General features: G+C 37.9%; 1 protein-coding gene across 1 annotated transcript; it reads right to left on the bottom strand.

Moving 5' to 3' along the window:
* Nucleotides 1–573: 573 nt before the first annotated feature.
* Nucleotides 574–20,332, bottom strand: LOC136561618 (inter-alpha-trypsin inhibitor heavy chain H3-like). The gene is made up of 22 exons (XM_066558000.1): nucleotides 20,243–20,332; nucleotides 16,278–16,301; nucleotides 14,977–15,143; nucleotides 13,864–13,968; nucleotides 13,280–13,442; nucleotides 12,501–12,611; nucleotides 11,918–12,043; nucleotides 11,385–11,501; nucleotides 10,462–10,630; nucleotides 10,018–10,143; nucleotides 9,594–9,775; nucleotides 8,390–8,575; nucleotides 7,946–8,085; nucleotides 7,417–7,571; nucleotides 5,627–5,632; nucleotides 4,856–4,882; nucleotides 3,917–3,967; nucleotides 3,432–3,545; nucleotides 2,658–2,862; nucleotides 1,393–1,565; nucleotides 802–913; nucleotides 574–703 (listed from the first exon to the last, which is right to left on the bottom strand). The coding sequence occupies exons 1-22, from the start codon at nucleotides 20,330–20,332 to the stop codon at nucleotides 574–576; spliced, it is 2,679 nt and encodes an 892-aa protein (XP_066414097.1).
* Between the last annotated feature and the right edge of the window lie 742 nt (nucleotides 20,333–21,074).

Raw genomic sequence — 21,074 nt, 5'->3', positions numbered from 1 at the left:
TAAAGATTCAGACATTCAAAAGAGAGGTTCAAATTAAAATGCTAAAATACAGAATTCCTGGATACCAACAGTCACCTCCTGTGCTGGCAGCAGCTGTGCAGAGTCAAGAGCTCAGGTGGTTCCAAATACCACGGGATTATCCCAAAATCTGGGCTGGGCTGTCAGATGTCCTCTTGTGCTCAATTTCAAAATGCATCTGGCACCCTGGGCTTTGTGAAACTGGCATGAAAATATTGAGCTGTCAGAATAACAGAACCAGGCACTGGGTACTGATAGTTTTATTTAATCACTCCTGTCACTCAATTATTGATTAAAAATTGGGTAGAGGGTTTCTGTTATGTAAGAAAGTAACATTTTAAGTCAGAATTTTAAACCTAATAAGGAGGTCACTTCAGAGGATGAGGGATCTTGCACTTCAGATTGGATCAAATACAAAGTAAAACTCTCTATGAGAATCCATCATACCTTGTCCTTGCTAAACATGCATGCTTATATGCTTTGAATAGATCTTATACATTGAAAATACTGTCTTTCAGACAAATATTGTCTGCCTGTGCATTTGGAGGAAGTTGCTTAGAAGAGACTGGAAACAATATAATCTGTGTGAACACCATCTATCAGCCCAGCTCCATTGTCATGGACAAACCAGCAAGGAATATCGACCCCGTGTGTAGGATCTCTTCTGTAATCCTTCTGCCAGCCCCTGGAAGGGAAAGCACAGCCATGGAGTACTGAGGTAGGAACTGCACCTGGACAAGGATTCTTGCCTAGGTCCTTGCTAAGGGCTTCATTATTTTGTACCTGGTTACTGTCAGTTCATTGTTCTTAACAATCATTGTGGCATCTGGTTTCTTGGGATCAGAGCCAGGATGAATTTCAAGTATGGTGAAGTCAATGGGCCGGAAAAACTGTCCTAAAAAGAGAAGCTAAAATTACCATTTCAGACATTAAAACAGAAGCAAGCCAAACAGAAATCCTAGGATTTCTACATTTCTGAAGGTTTCCATGTCCCTTCAAAGTTTGGATTGATAAGCAAACACCAAGTTTCAGGTAAGCTGAACATATGCCTGAGGTATTATTGGTATTATTTTCTATTTATAACCCAGAATTGTATGCACATCATCTGCATGTAAGCTCCAGCTTCTGACTGCACAAAACAATTACAGCCTTTTCTAGATATCCTTCAGGTTATCCTCACTTGGTGTGTTGTCTATTCTGTTGAATTTACTACATATTTTCCAAGTCTTCCACTTTTAAATAATCAAATAATCCATGTGTTGATCTCTGAAATTTCTGGATGTGATTATTCTCAGCACAAGTACAATATTCTGTCTATAAATTATGTAGCCTCATGAGGAAAGACCAGCAGGGAAACACTAAACAAAGTCATACCTAATAATCCATGGGTCTGTTCAGAAAGTTTATCACTTTTCAATGTATACAGTCCCAGGAAATCTCGGTGGAGAGGATGTTTCTTCCACACTTGGTGCAAAACAACAACAAATGAGGCACCACTGCCCATTGTGAGCACCAGATTTTTTTTCCTGTTAATTATCAAAGTTAAACTGAGGAAAAAAAGAAAAACATTACTTAGAACATTGTGTTTACCAGAGTTAACAACAACAGAAAGAAATGTGAGAAGAAAAACAAATGTAGCTTTATGAACTGCTCAGGGCTTTTTAAGAGAGAGGGCTTGATGCCCAGTTTGGTCCATAGAGTCTCTCTCTGTGTGTTCACAGACAGTCACAGAATCATTAAATGACACTGGAAAAAGCTACCTGGCCTTTAAACTTTTCAGTAAGATGTTTTTAGCAAAACCTGTCCCTTAACAGCATAATTGGTTACAGACAGGTTGGTGATATGTAGATACAGCACCTGATGCTCAGTGATACAAATTCTATTCTGAAACTATCAGTTCTTTGTCTGAATGCTACATGACACTTTTTCCTTTAGTCTTTCAAAGAAGTCAACTCCCAAACTGCCTATTTTAGTGCTAGGATAAAGAAGATTTACTTCTGACTGTGTCAGTGGTATCATCCATGTGTTTATCACAATAAAAAAGTCATGTGTAGGAATGAGAGTTTGCTCTTTCTGCTGCACTGCTGGGCCTTGAGAAGGTAGGGATTTTATTCTACACAGTAATGTAATGTAAAGGAGGAGGAAGAGAAAATGTTGCCTGTTCCTTCTATAAACTTTTGCACAGGTATAAATGATTCTGTAATAGATCCCATGAGAAATATACCTGCTGACAAGAAAAAATACGCCAATTCTGTAACTGCCACAAGTTCAATTTTTAAAATGGAGATTTGCTTTTGGAACACTATTATGCCTTTGAAAGATTACACACTATGTCTGCAGTTACTCCTTAAATATTTGCAAGATGCTGCTCTACAAAGCACAATACCAAATCTAGTTTTACCTTAGAGCAATAGAAGATCAGGGAAAAGTCTTCATGTACTTATTTCAAGCAGAGAAATTTGTGAATAATTTAGCAATTACACAACAAAATAGACAGCAGAATCCAGTGAGGCTTGAATCAATTGCTTTTGTAGATTCCCACACAAATCGTAGAAGTTTATTATTGATCAACATTTAACAATATTTTAAGAAGAGTAGAAAGTAATACAAGAGCCTGATACCCTTTCTGTAAGCCTTACCCTGCTTGTTGCAAGGTGACTGAGTCCAGCCAGGTGAAAGCTGTTTTTTCATCACCATTCTCAATTGTGATCCTCTCAGGAGTTACTGTCAGCTTTACATCCAGGTGCTTATTTGCAATACCAAGTTTTCCAAAATATGAGTTTTGGATCTTTGCATCACTATTTGCTCTCTTATCACCAATAAGTTCTCCATTGACTGTGATGCCTAATACAGAAATAAAACAAATATTGTTTTATAGACAGGACCTGATCAACTGATGTCAAGGAGTGTCTTGAAAATTTAACAACTTAAGAAATGAAATATGAATTGAAATATAGATCATAATTATTTGTGAATATTTGTACCAAAGCAAAATAATGTTCTGGGGGTTTTCTGTGAATTTCCACAAAGCCAAAAATAATTTTGTTGAGAAAAGTTCAGTTTTTCCCAAACACAGAGAGTTTGTGATGGGTACAGAATCTGAGTGACATCAATCTCTCTTTACCAGATATTCCACAAACTGGTGACCTAAGGATTATTTTATTGCTTCTACTACAACTCACTGAGAGAAATTACTACTCTCAACCCTCACACTGGTTTTTAAAGTAAGTTTAAAAGTTCATTTTGCTACAAGAAGTGAAAACAGTCATGATAATGGTAAGTTATCATAGCTACAGGACCTCCTGCTAGCTTTGCTAGGAAAAAAAGCTTATGCATTATAGAGAGAAATAGCCTTTAAACACATTTTGTTGGAAGTATTCTGTATTAAAAGAAAAATAAAGTTTAAAACTCACCTGTAACTGGGTCAGTTATTAAATTTAAGATCATGCCAGGGTTTTCATTGATATTGAAACAAATGGCATCTTTTTTTTGTGGCACTGATATAATGAAGTGTGGATCTCCATCAACTGTAAAGGCAAATCACTGGTGTCTGTATAGTGATACACAGAGTCAAAGCTCCACATGAGCCTTTAATATTGCTTAATAGTTGAATTTAATAACTAGATATAAATTATTTAATAGTAAACAGGCAGTTATCAACACAAAAATTACTGATGGGAAGAAGGACTGAGGAAATGACCCATATAATTTTAATTATTTGATCTTTAGAAGACACTAAGAGATATTTAAAAAGTAAATTAAAATACTTGTCGCTTACAAATGAAAAAATGGCTGCTGTTATGGAAGGGAAATATTGAAAATATTAATAAGAATTGTGTAATTTAGCCTTAAATACCCTCTTCTGTTCTCCTAGACAGACACTACTCCAACTACTCACCACTGGTATACCATGTGGGTGGTGATGCATATGTGTGATAGAGTGGTGAAGCTGCAGAAGGAAAGAAAGTTGTTAGAAAAATTTGCACCAAAATGGAAAATTGCATGGCCTATGTAAGATGTCAGGGAATTAATATGCTAGGTAAATCAGAAATTGCATCCTAGTTTTCAAAGCATGTAATCTATGGGATGACAGTTTGTGTGCTACTTTTGAATCCAAAAAAGCTTCAGAATAGACACAGATTTCACTCATAGTCTAAATTGCTCTGAGGGTTTCCATATAGCCCAAGCAATCTATCTGTAGGATACAAATATTTCAGACTTGAGGATTAAACTGTCAGCAAGGAAATGCAACATCATCCATTGAAAAGTTCTGACTTTTTGACATTTGGGTTGGTTTTGTTTGTTTTACCTTTTTTTTTCCAGAATGAATTTAAGTCTTTTCAGTGAAAACTTGAAAAAACTAGACAAAGACAGAGACTGGCAGTAACATCCAGAGCAAAAGCATAACTCTAACTCTCCCATTTCCAGGATTGCCCAGCCAGCAATTTGGTGGATCAGTTGCTGTCTCTTGAATAAAAGAGATGCTTTTAGTACAAATGACTGAACATGTTAATTTAGCCAGAGATGCTGACATCACAGTCCCTGGATTTATTTAATTCCAAAGGAAATGCACAGTGAAGTCCATCCTCTGTTCTTGGGAAACAGCTTTCAGGAAAAAATGGTGGTTTATGAACAGGTACTTTTACTCCTTCTAAACTATTTAGCTGAAGCTCTGTCACCTCCTATTGTTCAATCTTTAAGTGTTTTTTCAGCAGTGAGCAGAATTTGGTAGTATTTGTAAAAGTCCAGTTGAACTGTTGGAAAAAGCATCTCTGCCTCTGCTAATTTCAGTTGACAGATCCTGCTCCGTTCAGAAAAAGTAAATTAAATTACTTACCCATCAAAGGACCTGTGAACATCCCTGCTTGAATGAAACAAAATGTTATTTTAGAGGCTACAAAGAACAAAACCCAATCTCACCCACTTCATTCCTTCCTCCTTTCAAAACCAACCCAAAAATCTTGTAATTATGTATAAATTTCTAAATTTTACAAATTAAAAATTTAGTCAAAACAGTTTCTTTAACAGTGCTACAAAGCAACAGTCTTGAAGGGGCTGAAAGCACACCCTGCTTCCCAGCACAAATGCAATTTCTCCAAGAGCATGGGGTTTGCTCTCTCTGGGACTGGGACAGCCTGCTGTTCTCTGATCCCTCTGTGCCACCTTCTTCTAAGCTGTACCTATGGGAAGGAAGAATTGCCTGCCTGGTTCCACATTTTTCTACTCTTCTGCTCTTTTTACATCTGAAATTCTGTCAGGATGTCTCTGTGCTTTAGAAGTGGCAATCATGGCATGGATGAAGATAACTTTGTATGAGATTGCTACACACAGGTACCTGCAAGGCCCTGGAGGCAGCCCTGGAGAGCAGCTGACTTGTACTGGGCCTGAATTCTGGGTGGTGGGATGCTGCAATCACCAGAGACAGGAACTGAACTGAAACCACTACTTACAAACTTACCCATCTGAAAAGTTGTATATCTATTCATAACATGATCTTGATTAATTCCTCTTGAACTTTATGAAAATATTGCATCCTAGATCAAATAAGTAATGTGGAAAATCCATCTCTATTAAAAATATTAAGTAAATTTAATAAAAATTTACATACCTTCAGCTGTTACCATGGGCAGGTAAGAAGTAAAAGGAAGAAAAAGAGAAATTTACAGTTTCAGTTATACAATTAAACAGGAAGGATTTTGACCCTCATAAAACATCATAAAAAAAATTAACTGTTTGAAAACTCAACCAGCTATCTTTAGTATTTTGTAATGCCATTTTTTTCCCAGTGATAAAACTCAGTATTTGTAGATCAAACAGAAATGTACTGAAAGTAAAAAGCTGTTATGTGGGGCAACAGAACTGCAATTTATTATGTATGGGACAAGAGCTCTATTTGGAACTGTTTTATTGTTGTGCCATACCTATATTGCAAAATATTCTTTACTGGTTTTATTATTTTGTGGTTTTCCAGGCATTTGGATGATTCTGTTAATACTGACTGGATGATTCAGTACATTGTGAATTGAGACTTCTGGGTGAGTAAAACTGGGGTTTTTTCTTACACAGGGTCAGAGCTTTGAGTATTTTCTCCTATTACTGCTCTACACTATCTATATACAGAGAGGACTTCCTTTGAAAGAGGTTCAGAAAAGAGCTTTTATACTACAAATACCTGGAAAGGAAAAGCAAAGAACTGAAGATGACTGAGTGGATGTCACTCGTGTCACATGTTTGGGGGTTTCCATGTTATGGACACCAGCTGCAAACTTTAAAGTCATTACGTTGTGTAGTGACTTGAATGTTAAATTAATCATGAAGGGGTTTTATGTCAGTATTCCATTATAGGAGTCATGAAAAATAATGCAAAATTTATCAGCAGCATGCCTGAAGAATGATTCAGAGTTGAAGGGCACTTAGCAATTCACTGGTTTCAGAACTTGCTGCAGCTGAAAAAACCTCACCAATCTCCAGTATCTGTTATGCTAAAATGCCTTAAGTTCCTATGCCAAAATCAGGAGATTAGAAAGTTTTTCATCTAGAAGGCAGCAGAGAGCCCACACAGAGCCTCCAAGGAACTTTTGGGGCCTCTAAACAAAAATTTGAGAAAAAATAAAGGGATGGTGATAGAAGATACTGGAAAGCCTCTGTCAGACCTGTGGGATGAGGGTGGCTCAAACAATACAAGGAGATGATGTTAGGATGGCTGGGGGGCACACTGAGCACAGAGCACTGCTTTGCTTGGCCAAAGAGAAGGAGGAACAGAGTATTTGTTACACAGGGGTTAAACAGAGAGGCTGAAAGAAGAATATTTCTCTGAGCAAGGAGTTCATAATTAGCTAAAGTATCAGAGGAGTTGAAAACAAATTATGTGTTTTCAATATAACTGCTTCTCTTTCTGCAATATATATCAACTATTGTGTTTTACATAAGTAATCTCAATCTTTTTACAACCTGATATATCCTGCCTGAGGAAGAGCTCATGCAAATTTTCCCTTTTCATGTGGAAAGAGGTTACTACATCTATCCCTAGGCTGAAGTACGTAGAAAAATAAAGGAGAAAGTGATGGTAAGTCATCTGAATATAGCTGGATTATTAGATTAGAAATGCTTCTTGGTTTTCAGGGTCTTTTTCTGTAATAGTTTTTCTATTTAGTTTAAAATACATTTATTTTAAATTTATAGTGCTTTGCCCATATGATTCAGTAATGAAGGATAGTTTGATGGAAATGAGCTTACAAAGAGAAGTAATTTTGCATAAATCACACACATGCCAGGCTTGGAAAGTAGATTTTGCAGATACATATTTAAAACTGTGCCCACATGAAAGCCTTTCTTTAGGGCAACATCAAAGGAACTCTTAGCTTCTCAAATACAGTACAATTGTGAAGATGTCTATACCTTCAGTGGGTTTATCAGCAATCCCCTCTTCATTTTCATTTTCTTCTGGTTTTGTTACCACCATGGATGTCAGTGGTGTTACAAACTTGTACTTTAGTGAGAGAGCCAGGGCTTGAGCTGTAAGGTTTTCCTTTTCTTCTCCTGTGGCTGTAATGCTGAATACAGAAAGAGACTCCCAGCATCAGTGATTGCTGAATCACTCACCACATGTCAGATTACATATTTTAAAGTAAAGTCATTTCTCTGCAGGTAATTTATCAATAAGATATAACTGTTACAGCCTAAGAGCACTTTTGATTCTACTGGCTGTCCTAGAGAAAGGCAAAACTGTGCTTTATACTTGCAATAATTTAAAATTGTTTCATTTGCAACCTGAAACATGAATACTGAGGCTAGGGAGGAGAATAGGTTGATGGATTTCCCTCACTGATTTTCATGATTTTCCATTGGCAGCTTCACATCCTAGAAACTGCAGGAGTCAGAGGCTGCAAGGGGTTCAGAGCTAAGATATAATTCCAGGTATAATTACCGTTTTTCCAAGAGTTGTTCAATGGTAAGATAAGCCCAGAGCCTTTCAATGTACTCTCCAAATATGTACTGTTGTTCTTGGAAAGCCTGAGCTGTCTGCTCAGCTCCTTGCTGTGTAGTGTACAACAGGGCGTCCTGAGCCTGTTGGGAGCAAGAATGGTCTCTGCATCACACGTAGCCAGGGACTGACAGAACTTCCCAAAAACTAAGACCTTCACACCTGAAAATCTTATGAAATTGAAAACCAGTCTGGTTCTACACCAGAAAATTGCCGGTGTTGTATGAGGAATTTTGTCCCATTGTTTCTGGAAATTTTAGAGGTGTACACTACAGAACATAGCTCAGTATTCCACATTCACATGGCATTTTTGTTCATCGCAATGGAGGCAAAAGAAGCATTCAGAGATTTTGTGTAGCTTACTCAGTCAAAGAAATCCATACTTACACCTTCACCTCTTACATCTACAGACAAATGGTTTTGGTTGCTGTCTACAAAGCGCCCAGCCACCACAATCTCAGACCCATCATAGAAATGCTTGAAGCTGTTAGTAGTTAGATCTGTTATTTCATTTTCTGGGTAGTTTAACTCCACATCTATGAGCATGGGATTTGACACCTCATCATAAAACCCCTGTAGGATTGAAAGAAAAAAAGAAAACATTTATTTGAAAGAAAAAAAGAAAACATTTAACTGTCATTGTTTCTTTAGTTCATGGGTAGATCTGTAAACAGAAACATCCTGCTATTTCGGCAATGAAAAATAAAAGTGTAATTTATAAGAAATATTTAGATATTTATATTTAAATCTCAGAGTGTAAGGCCTAGAAATCTACAAATAATGGAAATGAGAAAGGACATACAAACTCTTCAGTCTTGCTAAGAGAAAGGAAGAATATTTGAGAACAATGTGCTGTGGATGATGATTTCCATCAATATAAATCAAGGGGGATACAAAGCCTCCTGTTATTTGAGAGAGATAATTTTCTACACCTCTTCTCTGCAGAGACTGACATGACAACATAATCAAAGAAGACTGGGTATTTGATTTTATCAGAGCTTGCAATGAAATCTAATATCTAATTCTTTGGTGAATTCTTTGAATGGCTGCTACTGGAATGTGAGAAGTAAAAAAGACAACCCTGTATGGCCAATACCAGTTTTCATGTCTTTTACAACTCTAAAATGCCCCAGGAGTGTGGTAAAATACACCTGCTTGCAGTGAGTTTCTTAAGAAAGAATATCTAGACCTTTATGATTTCTTACTCTTTTTGTCCCTTGACAGGACATTAATCACATGATCTGTGAGGTGCAGGAGATACAATGACTGCAGCAATTCCACCAGAGTGTCCTTCAGAACTGTGAGTTGTCTCACCCTATGCCAAGTTTTCAACTCCCTACCATAGCCCACAGCATGTCTCTTTTACTGTCCCTGCACTTCCTGCTTATATGAGGGAAGGGGAAAATTAAATGCAACTAAAGATCCCTTCCAAATCCAACTATTCTATGATTCCAATACCCTGATCACAGAAGACTCTGGAGCATCTCAGTATCAGATTACACACTGGGATTTTGATTATTTGAAAATAAGAACATGAATAGTTATCTGACCTAATGTGCCTCTGGCCTCATGAATGTGGTAATTACTTCACCTGGAGCTGCAAAGCTGCGTCAGAGTCGGGGTAAATCCGACGGGCCAATCCTTTATTCTCCAGTGCCATCCTCTCCAAGAAGCTGTAGTCAACACCACTGCCAAAGCCAAGATTGTATAAGGTGTATCTGCCATCAATTGCCTTCTTCACTGCTTTCTCAATCTCCTGAGTATTTGATACCCCTGCATCAAACCAGGAAATGTTTGAATTGTTTTCAAAATAGATACAATGATCATAAAATCAAATGTGACTTGACGTGTTCAGATTTCTTAGGAGACATTACTAAAAGCTTGATTTAGTACTATGATTCTGGTAGTGTTCAAATCATGAAAATATCTAGAAGTCAAAAATGAAGGCCATTTTTAACTAGCATTTTTTGCTAGTTAATGAACTATCTTTATTATTCCATCCAACACAAACTTACCTACATTTGGCTGACCATCTGTTAACATGATAATTATAGAAGCGCTTCTCTTGGGCACAAGGTTTTCTTCATGAGCAGCATTCAGAATATCAATTCCTCTCATCAAACCACCATGTAAATTTGTCACTATGAGGTAAAAAATAAATTTGGGTTCAGCAAAGGCTGTCAAAATAAAGGTCCATTTTTCACTGGGGCCTAAAGAGATTTCATTACAGTAAGAAAATTAAATATATGGATTTACAAGCAGGGGGATGTCTAGATAGAAAAGTACCTGGACTTTGGAAACATAAAGAGAAATAGACATCATTTTTTGAGTAAAACTGAACTTCAGGAGTGCCTCATCAGCAATCTGAAACCCCAACAAACTGTAGCATTGTGTTCACAGAATCAATCAATAAATTAACTTACACAATGACCTGCTGGCAAGGCCCATCAAGTACTTACAGCCTTGAGCAGAAATTTGCTGAACAAACTTCCTTGCTTCATCCAAATTCTCAGGAGTGGCCTTGATTAATGTTTCTTTCCAGGTAGATATTTCACTATCAAATAATATGAAATTGAAGAAGTCATCTTCTTTAATGTCATCTAGGATTTTTAGCAGTGCTTCTTTTGTCTGTAAGGCAAAGAGATTTAAATACATTATTCAAAATTTAACAGAATATGTGCTTACAGATTTTACATCATTAATCTCTCAGCATTGGGCTATTTTTTAATCCTACACAGTATATATTGCAAAAATTCAGAGCTTGTTCTATTCTTGCCAGTCCCTGTGTCAATTTCAGAGTAACTCTAGGGAAGTCAGCTGCAATAACATCTGGTAAATCTTTGTAGCTGAGATGAAAATCCAGTTTCCCGTCATGGTTGGTTGCTTACACTGAGAAAAGCTGGCATGGCAAATGGGTAGATACAGGTTAGTGGAGAAGCTCATAAACAAGCATGCCTGGATATTTTGATGCAGCACCAAAACCTGAAAATTCTGAACATTAGCTCAGTCATAACTCTGAAAAGAGCTGCTGCTTCCCAGATACAGAGTGAACAGAGAAAATGCACATAAGCTGTATGTTCAGCTTATTTTGGAGCTGTCAAGCACATGACAGCACTCTCTGGAAATGTTGATATTTAGAGTTTTGAACTAATGACATTTATAAGTAAATATAGGCTAAATGTATTGTTTTTGTTCTACAGCAACACTGCAAACTAGTATATCTGGCACTGGGCATTAGAGAGGTCACACCATTGAGCCACCTTGTAACAGTTTGAGCAGCACACCTGCACTCTAAGGCATCATGAACCTTCCAATACCATCTCCCTCCCAGCACCTTGTTCCAGCTCTTTCACTGGAACTCCATAGTAATGTAATAACTCACTTGTTCTATTTCTCTTCCAGACATTGAGCCACTAGTATCCAATACAAAAATAATATTCTTGGACAGCTTTGGAAGATTTGTTGGTGCAAAGAAGTGTACAAAATAGCCATTGACAATCTGAAAAAGAAAACACCACCACCAAAAATTTTGGTACATTATAAAGGTAAAACAGATGAAAGAGATATTACTCTCATTTAGTGTCTAGCCTCTGAGTGGCCTAAAAAGTTTTAATGGCCCTGATCAGTCTCACCTCTAAGCATGAGCCCAGGGGTGTCATTTAAGTGCAAGACTGGGCCTTTGGACACTGAGCTACATTGTCAGAACAGCTACAGTGTCCTGTCTCCAGCTGTGTCACACCTATACCTGTTCCTATCCATGGACTCCACTGTTTTGGATCCCACCCTGAAGACCCCACTGAGTGCTCCCACTCAGCTGCCTGTCCCTTAGGAAACAGCTGGCCCTTGCTGCTCCCTGACCTTTACTGTGCAAGTTAAACTGTTCAACAGTTCAGAATTTCAAGTTGTTAGACTTACCTGCAAATTATCTGGAGTTGTTCTCTTCACATCATATCTTACAGTAAAATCCCCATCCAAGACAGACTCTGAGCAACTTGGACACCTTCGCTGCTGGTCCAGGGTTGGCTTGAAAGAGATATGGCCCTGACAAGAAAAGCCTTCCTTAGATCTGACCCTTAATGGCTGAAAATCTTCTACAGAAAACACCTGCATTTTTTTAAAGCTGGTATATTTATTTTCACAGACATAAGAATAACCTGTTTTATTGGGTTAGCTACTAGATTGTACATATCCATATGTACTTAGAAATTTATTGGTGGTAACTGACACATGAAGGCTGCTATCCACAGCTTTCTCCATATGAGTACTTCCCCACCTGCCTTGGGTCAGCTCTTCACTCTGAACAACACCTTTGATAAAGCTGTTGTATGTTTTAGGAATTCTACTACCCCCATATAAGGGAAAACTACTTGTTAGAAATTCAATTTTTCTGTAAGAGATAATCTCACTGGTATCCAGGTTTCCTCTTGTTGCCATTGAAATTATTATTTCAGAATTATAACCATAATATGTAAATGATGGAATGCAGTAATCAATGTACCTTTTTTCCTGAAAAAGTTTTTTTAATGGTATTTTGTAGCTCATTGGTGATGAATGTTCCTTCTGCTTCCAGCTCAGTGATACCCTGGGGCTCAAAGATATCTACTTCAATCTGAAATATTAATTAAGAATATACTGTCATTGATTAAACCACAATACATCAATTCAGCCATTTACAGGAGGATCAGCAGTACAGATGTGAAAGAGGGATTTTCATAAAAATAAAGACATTTACTTTTGTAATACATAATAGCAGTCCAAATCTACACTTGTGTGGACACATCTTCAGCCAAAGAGACCTTTTCAAACACAGAAGTTAAAAAAAAAGCTAGAAATAAGTAAACTTTAATAGAAATATGACTTGTTGGAAAGCTAGATAGTAGTATCTTATCAAGGCAGATAGACACAAAAAGCTGCAGCATTCCAAAATTTAAAGATGGTGTTGTTTCACAGTGGAGTGAGAAAGCTGGAGTTTATGCTATAAGGTATATACAATTACTCCAAGGTATTGCAATAGCTTTTTCAGTTTTTCATACGGGATTTCTTTTGGGATGCTCTGTAGATGAGCAAATTTGTCAGGTTTACAAGTAAAAGCCTGCATTAAAGTATACTGATGAGTGGTCCCCTGGAACTCATGGAAATGAGTTATCAGAAATGTTATCATGGCCTTTATCTCACCTGTGAACCAATGGGAATGAACATGGTACTCCACTTTCAACAGATATGCAGAATTCCATCATCTCTTAAATTACAGTCAAATTTGATCAGTTTGCCATTTACCTCAAAATCTTTGACAAGCTGCTTGGGTTTCACTTTGATGAACATTTCATATTTTCCAAACTGTCGCTTCAGCAGTTCCTCGTATGTGAGTTCAAAAGTGACTTTACTGGCTGCTTTAATGTTGACTGAGACAGTGAATTTTTCTGTTTTTCTTCCTGAAGCTCTGTATTTAAGTGGGTAAGAAAAAGATCTTTATCCTCTTTCACAGTATTTATTGTTGGTGGCATATGATTTTCAAAAAGAAGTAAAACAAAGATGGGATTTTTGATATACTGCTAAAAATCATCAATCACTACTCAAAATCATACTCAACTGTAGAATTTATTCAAGTTTCCCACTGAGCTTAATCCCAGGAATAGGTCCCACAAAGCCAGTGAAAGTTGCAGGAACAGTCTTTCCATAGTTGCAGACAGTGCCTGTGCAGTCAGAGGCTGTATTTCCTTTCTACAATTTGTGCTACAATAACTTAACTTAATGATTATTCTTTTGTCCCTTAATGTCAGCAAAGAGCCAGAACACAACATTTCCACTCTCACAGTCTGCTATGGAGTGATGGTGTGGAAGCCACATGACATGATCCTTACTTGACAAGACCAGCAGTCTGTCCTCTTGAAACAGCCTTCTCATATTGCTTTTTTGCAGCTTCTTTTTCCTTTATAGTTCCAGGATAGGTGACACCATCAATTGTCCTGCCGATGAAAAAGTCCTAGCTCAGTGGAAGGTTACGACAGGAATTCTCCCTTTGTTGATTTGTTTGCTAATAACCTTTCAGAGACCTGCTATTGTCAAGATTTGGGCCCTTTCAGTGAAGCCAGGCTCCTCAGAGAATTCAGCTGGAATGAAGAGCTCTGCTCTCAGTATCATAAAAGAATCTAAACCAATTTTTACTTTGAATTAGATCAAAACTGGGCTACAGCAACACAACTTACACCTGCCATATTCCTACACTTCAGGAGCTTCACCATCTCATCTCAACTAATGGCAAACCAACTCTCTGGATGTCACTCACCTGTCCAGATGTCATCATCTACTGAGGAGCATTTCATCCTTGAACTCCTTAGAGGACTAAGCAGCCATTTCTCATCACCTCATTCTACCAAAAAGGTTCTAAAATGCATTTATGATTGTTTGTGTCCTAAAGCTACTGCTCCTCTTCACTGGAGATAAAGCAGGCACGGTGTGATTAGCAGAGATGGATGTGCTTAACTGAATCAAACCTCATCATGGTGGAGAACTGCACATGATTGCAACTAAAGGTACAAATGTAAAAGAATAATTCTACTTTCTGCCTTTCATTCAAATATGATTTTTAAATGAAGAGATAAATTAAGCTATAATGCCATCAGGGAAATGAAGTAATGGAACTTTCCTGGTTTGATAATACCATAGTAAGTAAGAGGCATTTCTGAAAAGGTGGATGAATCTGCAGTAAAGGTCCCGCATTCCCTAAGGTTCCCTTCTATTTATAATGATGAATAGAAATAATTGAAAATTAGTCATCTTTTCTACAGATGTACCAATGTTTGCTTTCTCCACATATCTTGCATGTTAAGTTAATAGTACCAGAAAATTACCCAGGAGGTATTTAGAAATCTATTCAAATGGCAAAGTAAAAATGAACACTCGGGTTCCATTTCTCCCAGTTGAATTAGCACAGATTTTTAGTCTTCTTTAACAATATTGTAAAGATTACACACATGCTGAAGTTGGTAATGAAGGCTGTCTTAGGGAGTTCAACATCAAAGAAGACTTCTTTGGACACATTTCCACGATTGACAGCTCGGCTGGTGATGACATTGTGTGCAAAGCGGGAAGTCACTTTACTATCAATTTTCATGCTATAGATTTCCATCCCATTGACAACCTGTAAATTGAGAAATGAAAAAAGACAAAAAGAGCACTAGCTGTTACACTCACGTGTGTATTAATCAGTAGTGATCACATTTCTAAAAAGAAACCACAGCAGTACATTGATCACTGCAAAAGCAAAAAGAAAGAAAGACCTAATATAAGAACTGGAGCACAGCTGTGTTTCCTTGGCTATCTATTTCACTGACATGATGGTGCTATTCTACAAGTCATAACTATAGACTTTAACAAAATACTACTACCACAAATACTGCCATTATATAGGAATAGTTTTTTTCTCTACTGAGTGAGTGAATTTTTATGGTTATTCAAAGAGCACAGCTCTCTACTGCTGCCTCACTGTATTAGTGACTGTAGTTACCAGAGGAGTGGATGACTCCTAGAGCAGGGATGTAAGTAATCCTCTTGTCTTAAAATAGCCCACATGCCTCCAAATTCCATTTTGTTATTCTCAGCTTCCTCCCAGCTGGAGCTCAGTCTTTTTTAAACAAGGAAATGGGCAAGGCAATATTTATTTTCTTTGAATGTTCAGGTATAAGGTTTCTGGACACTAAGTGAAAGCATGAGAACAACAGATGTTCCCATTAGGAACTCCACAGCAAGGTCTGCTTCTGCCAGCAAAACCAGCACTGGAAGGAACTTTGGAGTTTTTATGATGGGTCTGATTTCTGATGATTAATTAAGAAGGTCCCCAAACAATCGAAGCATTTAAGCATTGCTGAAGGGGAATCCAGGTGCCAAGTGGAATCAGCCCTAGAGATGAGGTCTCTTGCCTTCCTTAGCAATAACTGCAACATAAAAGTAAAAACAAAACAAACATAGTACAAAAGTCTGTTAGAGATATGTAGGTGACTTCAAAAGAACTTAGGTATTTATTCAAATACAATGAGATTAAAAATCATTTGTTCATTCTCTTTCCTTGTCCAGGAGCTTCCATCAGAGCTTGGAAAGCAACTGTCCAGTTGATCCTACTGCCTAAAACAGGCAGCTCTGGGCTGTTTTCCTCATCACACACTCAGAAATATCCATTTGCTCAGACTGGACTCACAGAAACATTTTGTGAACACAGTAAGAATATTCTTGTCACTATAAAATCTTGGTAGCCCAGAAAAAACCAAACCTTACTCACCAAGTCATTATCAGCATTTCGCTTCTGTAAAGAGAAAAAAAAGGGAAAAAATCATGATTAGGTAGGAAAGCTGCATTTAGAAATAAATCTCTTAGCATCTGTGTAGTTGTCACAAATTAAAAGAAGTCCAGGAGAAGGAAGGTTTGAGAAAGGTCTTCATCAATAAACTGAAGTAAATTTGAAGGAAGAGCAAGTAAGGGATGTGAGGCAGGTTGGAGTTATTTTGCTTATGGCATTCCCAGTTTTGGTGAATCTTTTGGTTTTCATTTGATATTAGTGTACCCTAAATACTGTGTTTTTAAAAGGTAAGTTAAACTTTGAATGTTGCTTACTTTATGTTGTTCATGTGACACAAAAAAGTGTCTTCTTCCAGCTGAAAATACACATGGACCTTTGAAATATGAGGGAGAATGAGAGGAAAAGAGGCTCAAATGCTCAATGCCATTTATAAGTAAATGCCATTGAGACTAAAGAACACACTAAAATCTGATTAATAGGTCTTCCTTGAGTAAAGGTTGGCTGTATGGTGACCTCAAGTAAAACCAAAATATCTTGTCCTCATAGTAACATCTTTCTCTTGAGAATTCCTAAATCTGAGTCCTGCAGTACATATTTTCTTTTCAAACTTATTTTCCTTTGGAAGAAAAAGAAGAGTTGTATCAATCATAAAAACCCACTTTGCACAGTTTTTTTCCTGGCACACAAATCCAAACTATCATGCAGATGCAGCCTTACATTTTTTTCAGGCTCCTAAATTTTTCCTATTTCAGCCCAACAGCCTCTCATCCTAACATGACCAGGCAGGAAGGTAACTCAGCAGGATTAGATAGGAGAGGCTGTCACTACAAAAAGCTGCATGGAGGGGGGGAAATAAGCAGTTAAAACATGGAGGGTTTTTTTCCCAATATTTGCTCCCAGAGTAGGTGCAAATATCAGAGGCTGTACAACAGTATCTCGTACTCTGTTCTGAAAGAGAGGACAGGCACTAAACAAACTTCCTGAGTGCTGTTAAAATAACAGCTTGTGTAACTCAATTCCCATCAGCTCAGCTGCAAACACCTTATCTCGTCTGGCTCCAAGAGCCTTGGGGGTCACATTTTGTGGAATTGTGTTTACCTGCTCCATCAAAGGCAGGGGTAAGGACACAACAAATCTCAAGTAGACTTAAGGCTTTCAGTACCTTTCCTAGTTGGAAACTGAAACACAGAGGGCATTTTTTTATTTTGGGGTTCTTTTCAAGACACTATATTAATCTATGGTAATGCAAGGTTTGAGGGAGGAGGCTTCTCTTCTGCTGGAAGAGTCTGGCAAAAAATGTCAGTGTGCATTCCTTTAGGTTCATCTTTCAAACTGTTAACGCCATCCAGATGATTTCTGTATGTCCATCTCTCCTTTTCACAAGCATATATTAATTCCTTTAATGCCAGTATAGAGTGTGCACCAACTCAAATCTGACCTTTCTAATACTGGAAATATTTTTTATCCATACTGTCATTACAGCTTGTCATTTCCCCTTACAATACCCAAACTGAGGTATGTGCCTTGGGAAATGAAAAGCTGGAACTCTGTGAAATGTCTGTTTGTTTGGTACAAACTTTTCCTTACAGTGAAATTACCACACAGTTTATACAAAACACCAAAAAAAAAAAAAACAAACCTATAAAAATATGTGTAGCTACAAATTACACAATTCTGACTACTGTTTCCAAATGGAAAGATACTGTACCTGCATTTGAGTTTTACAGAATTGCTGTTGTGCACATTCTTTATCAGAATCATGGCTTCAATGGTAGTTTTGAAGGAGTTCTATTTTGATTCTGTAAATATTTTGAGGGGTGCTCAGCAATTTCCATTGAAACTACAGAAAAATCTCTCTGTGAAAGGCACTACTCACTTTGCACTTGGGCTGATCTCCAATTGAGATACTCAATCCAGCTGGACATCACCCAGCTACCTGCTCTAGCTGACCCTGGTTTGTGCAGGGGAGGGGATTATGTGACTCTAAGTCTGTGATTTTGTTCTGGGTTTTTTCATTTTTAATGATTCACTTGAGTGTAACTTGAGTCATCACTAACATCAAGGTCATTCCGAGCTATGTGGGCAAAAAGCAATAGTGTGCCAATCATAATGATGGTGCAGTTCTAGACTAAAATGAGAATCAACACCCTCTACCCTGGGTAACTGTTACTTGATAAAATGTTTCTGTATTATTTTCACATATTTGCCAGGTGCACCGATTATTAGAATTTTATTATTTTTCAGTTGTGCAACAGTAACAAACTTCTTTTGTTCAATACTGTTTTGCTGTGGCAGCAGAAAAGAATAGAGGTGCAAAGAATCTACGGAAATTGGAAAGTAAAAGAGAAATTTGAACTCCCAGGAAAACAGAGAGGGAAAACAGGACTCCATTACAGTACTTGCTGAAAGAAGCCCTGATTGTACAGCTTGGGAAACTAAACCACAGCAGGACTAAAAGACTCAGCAAAGACTGTACAATTATCTTGAAGTGACCTCTGGGAATCCACAGCGCAGAATGAGGTATTTGCATATATCCCTAAATGCTACATAGGAAAACAAGGAATGAAAATGATCTCTGAATCTACAGCAGCACTGAAGATTTCATCACCCCAAGTGATGCCAATTGGTGCCACAGAGAAGAGCCCATAATGCAGCTCATAGGAACAGGGTGTGCCAGCACACTCAGGGAACTGATGCGGATTTTTGTTCCATTTTCAGCAGAATTGGATTTGCCAACTGTGTCTACCTGGCTGGGGCTCTAAAAGCAGCTTTGACAGCTTAAAGGTCACCAGACAGCCAGAATTCCAGCCATGCTCCAGCACTGGATACTGCTTGCTCAAAGGGGCCAAGACACAGATGGGCACTGAGACCTTCACCCTACAGAGCAATCTCTTCCATTTCAATCAAATCACATTTGCATAAAATACAGAACAAAACTGGGAGAATCAGCTGGCTTTTTCATAGTGCTCTGCATGCATAGATGGAGCATTGCACAGAGCTTGGCCAGTTTTCCATTTAGAAAGGCTTTAGCATTGTAAAACACATAGAGAACTCCAGACACTACAGTAATCAGAAGGAAAAAGCTACATTATATCTGGGCTACATGATGGTTAAATAATAAGAATCCCTGGCATTTCCAATTTGCAGCATTAGAACTCATGTTGACTTTTAGAAGTTAGGCATGTTACTATCCTGTTTTCAAAGAAAAAGTCTTGGCAAAGATCATAACCTCATCAACAGCAATCAACTGTAAAATGTCTTGTCCTGTTCTACCCAGAAACTCAGAATGCTCCCTCAAGAGATTTGCCCTCTGTAACTTTTCAGAGTGCACAGTCACTGAGAGAGAGGGAAATAATTTATGGAGGTGAGGAATAGTGGCCAGCAAGATAACCAAAGAAAATGAGGCAGCAAAACATCAGGCAGCACTTACTCAGAGATCCAGTCAAAATCAGAATGGCTCCTTTGAGAGATGTATCTCATGTTGTACTAACATGGAAATCTTTTGAGAAAAATCCTACCATGACATTTGGACTCTGGGCATTTATCTTGATGCCATGCTACAGCTCTGTTTTCTGCTTCTTAGAGCCATCTTTTCACTTGTATTCCTTAACAGGTGCCAAAGTCAGTTCTCTGGCAGCACTGATTGCTTTACACATTTAAGTATTTTACTAAAACATATTACCATTACATGGTGATGACAGGGAAAACAGAGGAAAGGGATGTTTTAAAAAGAGAGAGAGAAAAACTTCAGAAGTGATTGAAAACTGAGGCTGATTAGAGATCAACCAGTCTGAGTTCTAGCTTTTATCCTGTGTCCAGGGGTACCAGAGAACACAGAGCTCCAGCTGCCAGCATTGTATGAACTCTTTGATAAATGCTGATAAACTGCAAGAAGTTAATCTCTGAGGAGTGGGAGACCCACAACCCACACATGGTTGATTACTTACCTTGATGTTTCTGACGTGTGTTAGCAAAAAGTCTGAGGATGCAAAGGTAGGAATCAATACTAAAATACAAAGCAATAGATTATTTTCCATTTTGGAAAAAAAGTGAGGTTCCAATTGGAATGATATGCATAAATATATAAAGCTTTGTTTACCCAGTGTTAATAAATAACAAAATGACAGAAGTGGGATTAAGCATTAAGCATTTGGAAAAAATCAGGCGCTGAATTTTGAATTAGTATAATCTACAGAATACTGTTAGAAAATCTCTTAAAGAATTTACAGAATATTTCAGCAGTGTCTCTTCTATGTTATAGCTCCAAACAGAAATTCGCCACCATTTCCGTACTGGTAACTGAGATTAATCTCCACCCCAGACCCACTTTTTTCCCAAATGAAAACTGTCATCTTTCTGATACTTCCTTAAAGGCTTTCCCTAGCTCAAATTTACTGCGGCCATAACAGAGCTTGCAGTCTGTGAAAGCCATTTAAGCTCCATTTCAAAAGCACCCCTGTAATCCTCCGTATCACTCAGGTACACGATTTAGGTACCGTTATTTGACACGTATCCTGTCTAACCTAGAAACTTCTCATTCCATGGATTCCTATTCATCTTGCTGGCTGAAACCAGGTTCGAGCTCCCAGGTCTTGCATCTTGCATGCTGACCGTGCTGCCGGGCATTTTCCTGGGTTTGTTACCTTGACACTGTCAATTCTCTCTTTAACTATTTAGCTGGTTCATTTCACCCGCTAATGAAAGACAGACTTCGAGGACTGGGGGTTACATGCTCAGTGATAACGAAACATTTTTTTTTCTGTTTTTCCTGCAGCCAGC

The sequence above is a fragment of the Molothrus aeneus genome, chromosome 12, assembly GCF_037042795.1.
Source record: "Molothrus aeneus isolate 106 chromosome 12, BPBGC_Maene_1.0, whole genome shotgun sequence".
NCBI lineage: Eukaryota > Metazoa > Chordata > Aves > Passeriformes > Icteridae > Molothrus > Molothrus aeneus.
This window is presented reverse-complemented; position numbering and strand designations above follow the sequence as displayed.

Excerpts from the sequence above, each read along its gene's own strand:
- LOC136561618 (XM_066558000.1), bottom strand. The coding sequence starts at position 20,332 with ATGGAAAATAATCTATTGCTTTGTATTTTAGTATTGATTCCTACCTTT. Across the intron at positions 7,572-7,945 it reads GAACAACTCTTGGAAAAACG|CATTACAGCCACAGGAGAAG; the intron begins GTAATTATACCT and ends TTCTGTATTCAG. Across the intron at positions 3,546-3,916 it reads ACCCACATGGTATACCAGTG|TTGATGGAGATCCACACTTC; the intron begins GTGAGTAGTTGG and ends TTGCCTTTACAG.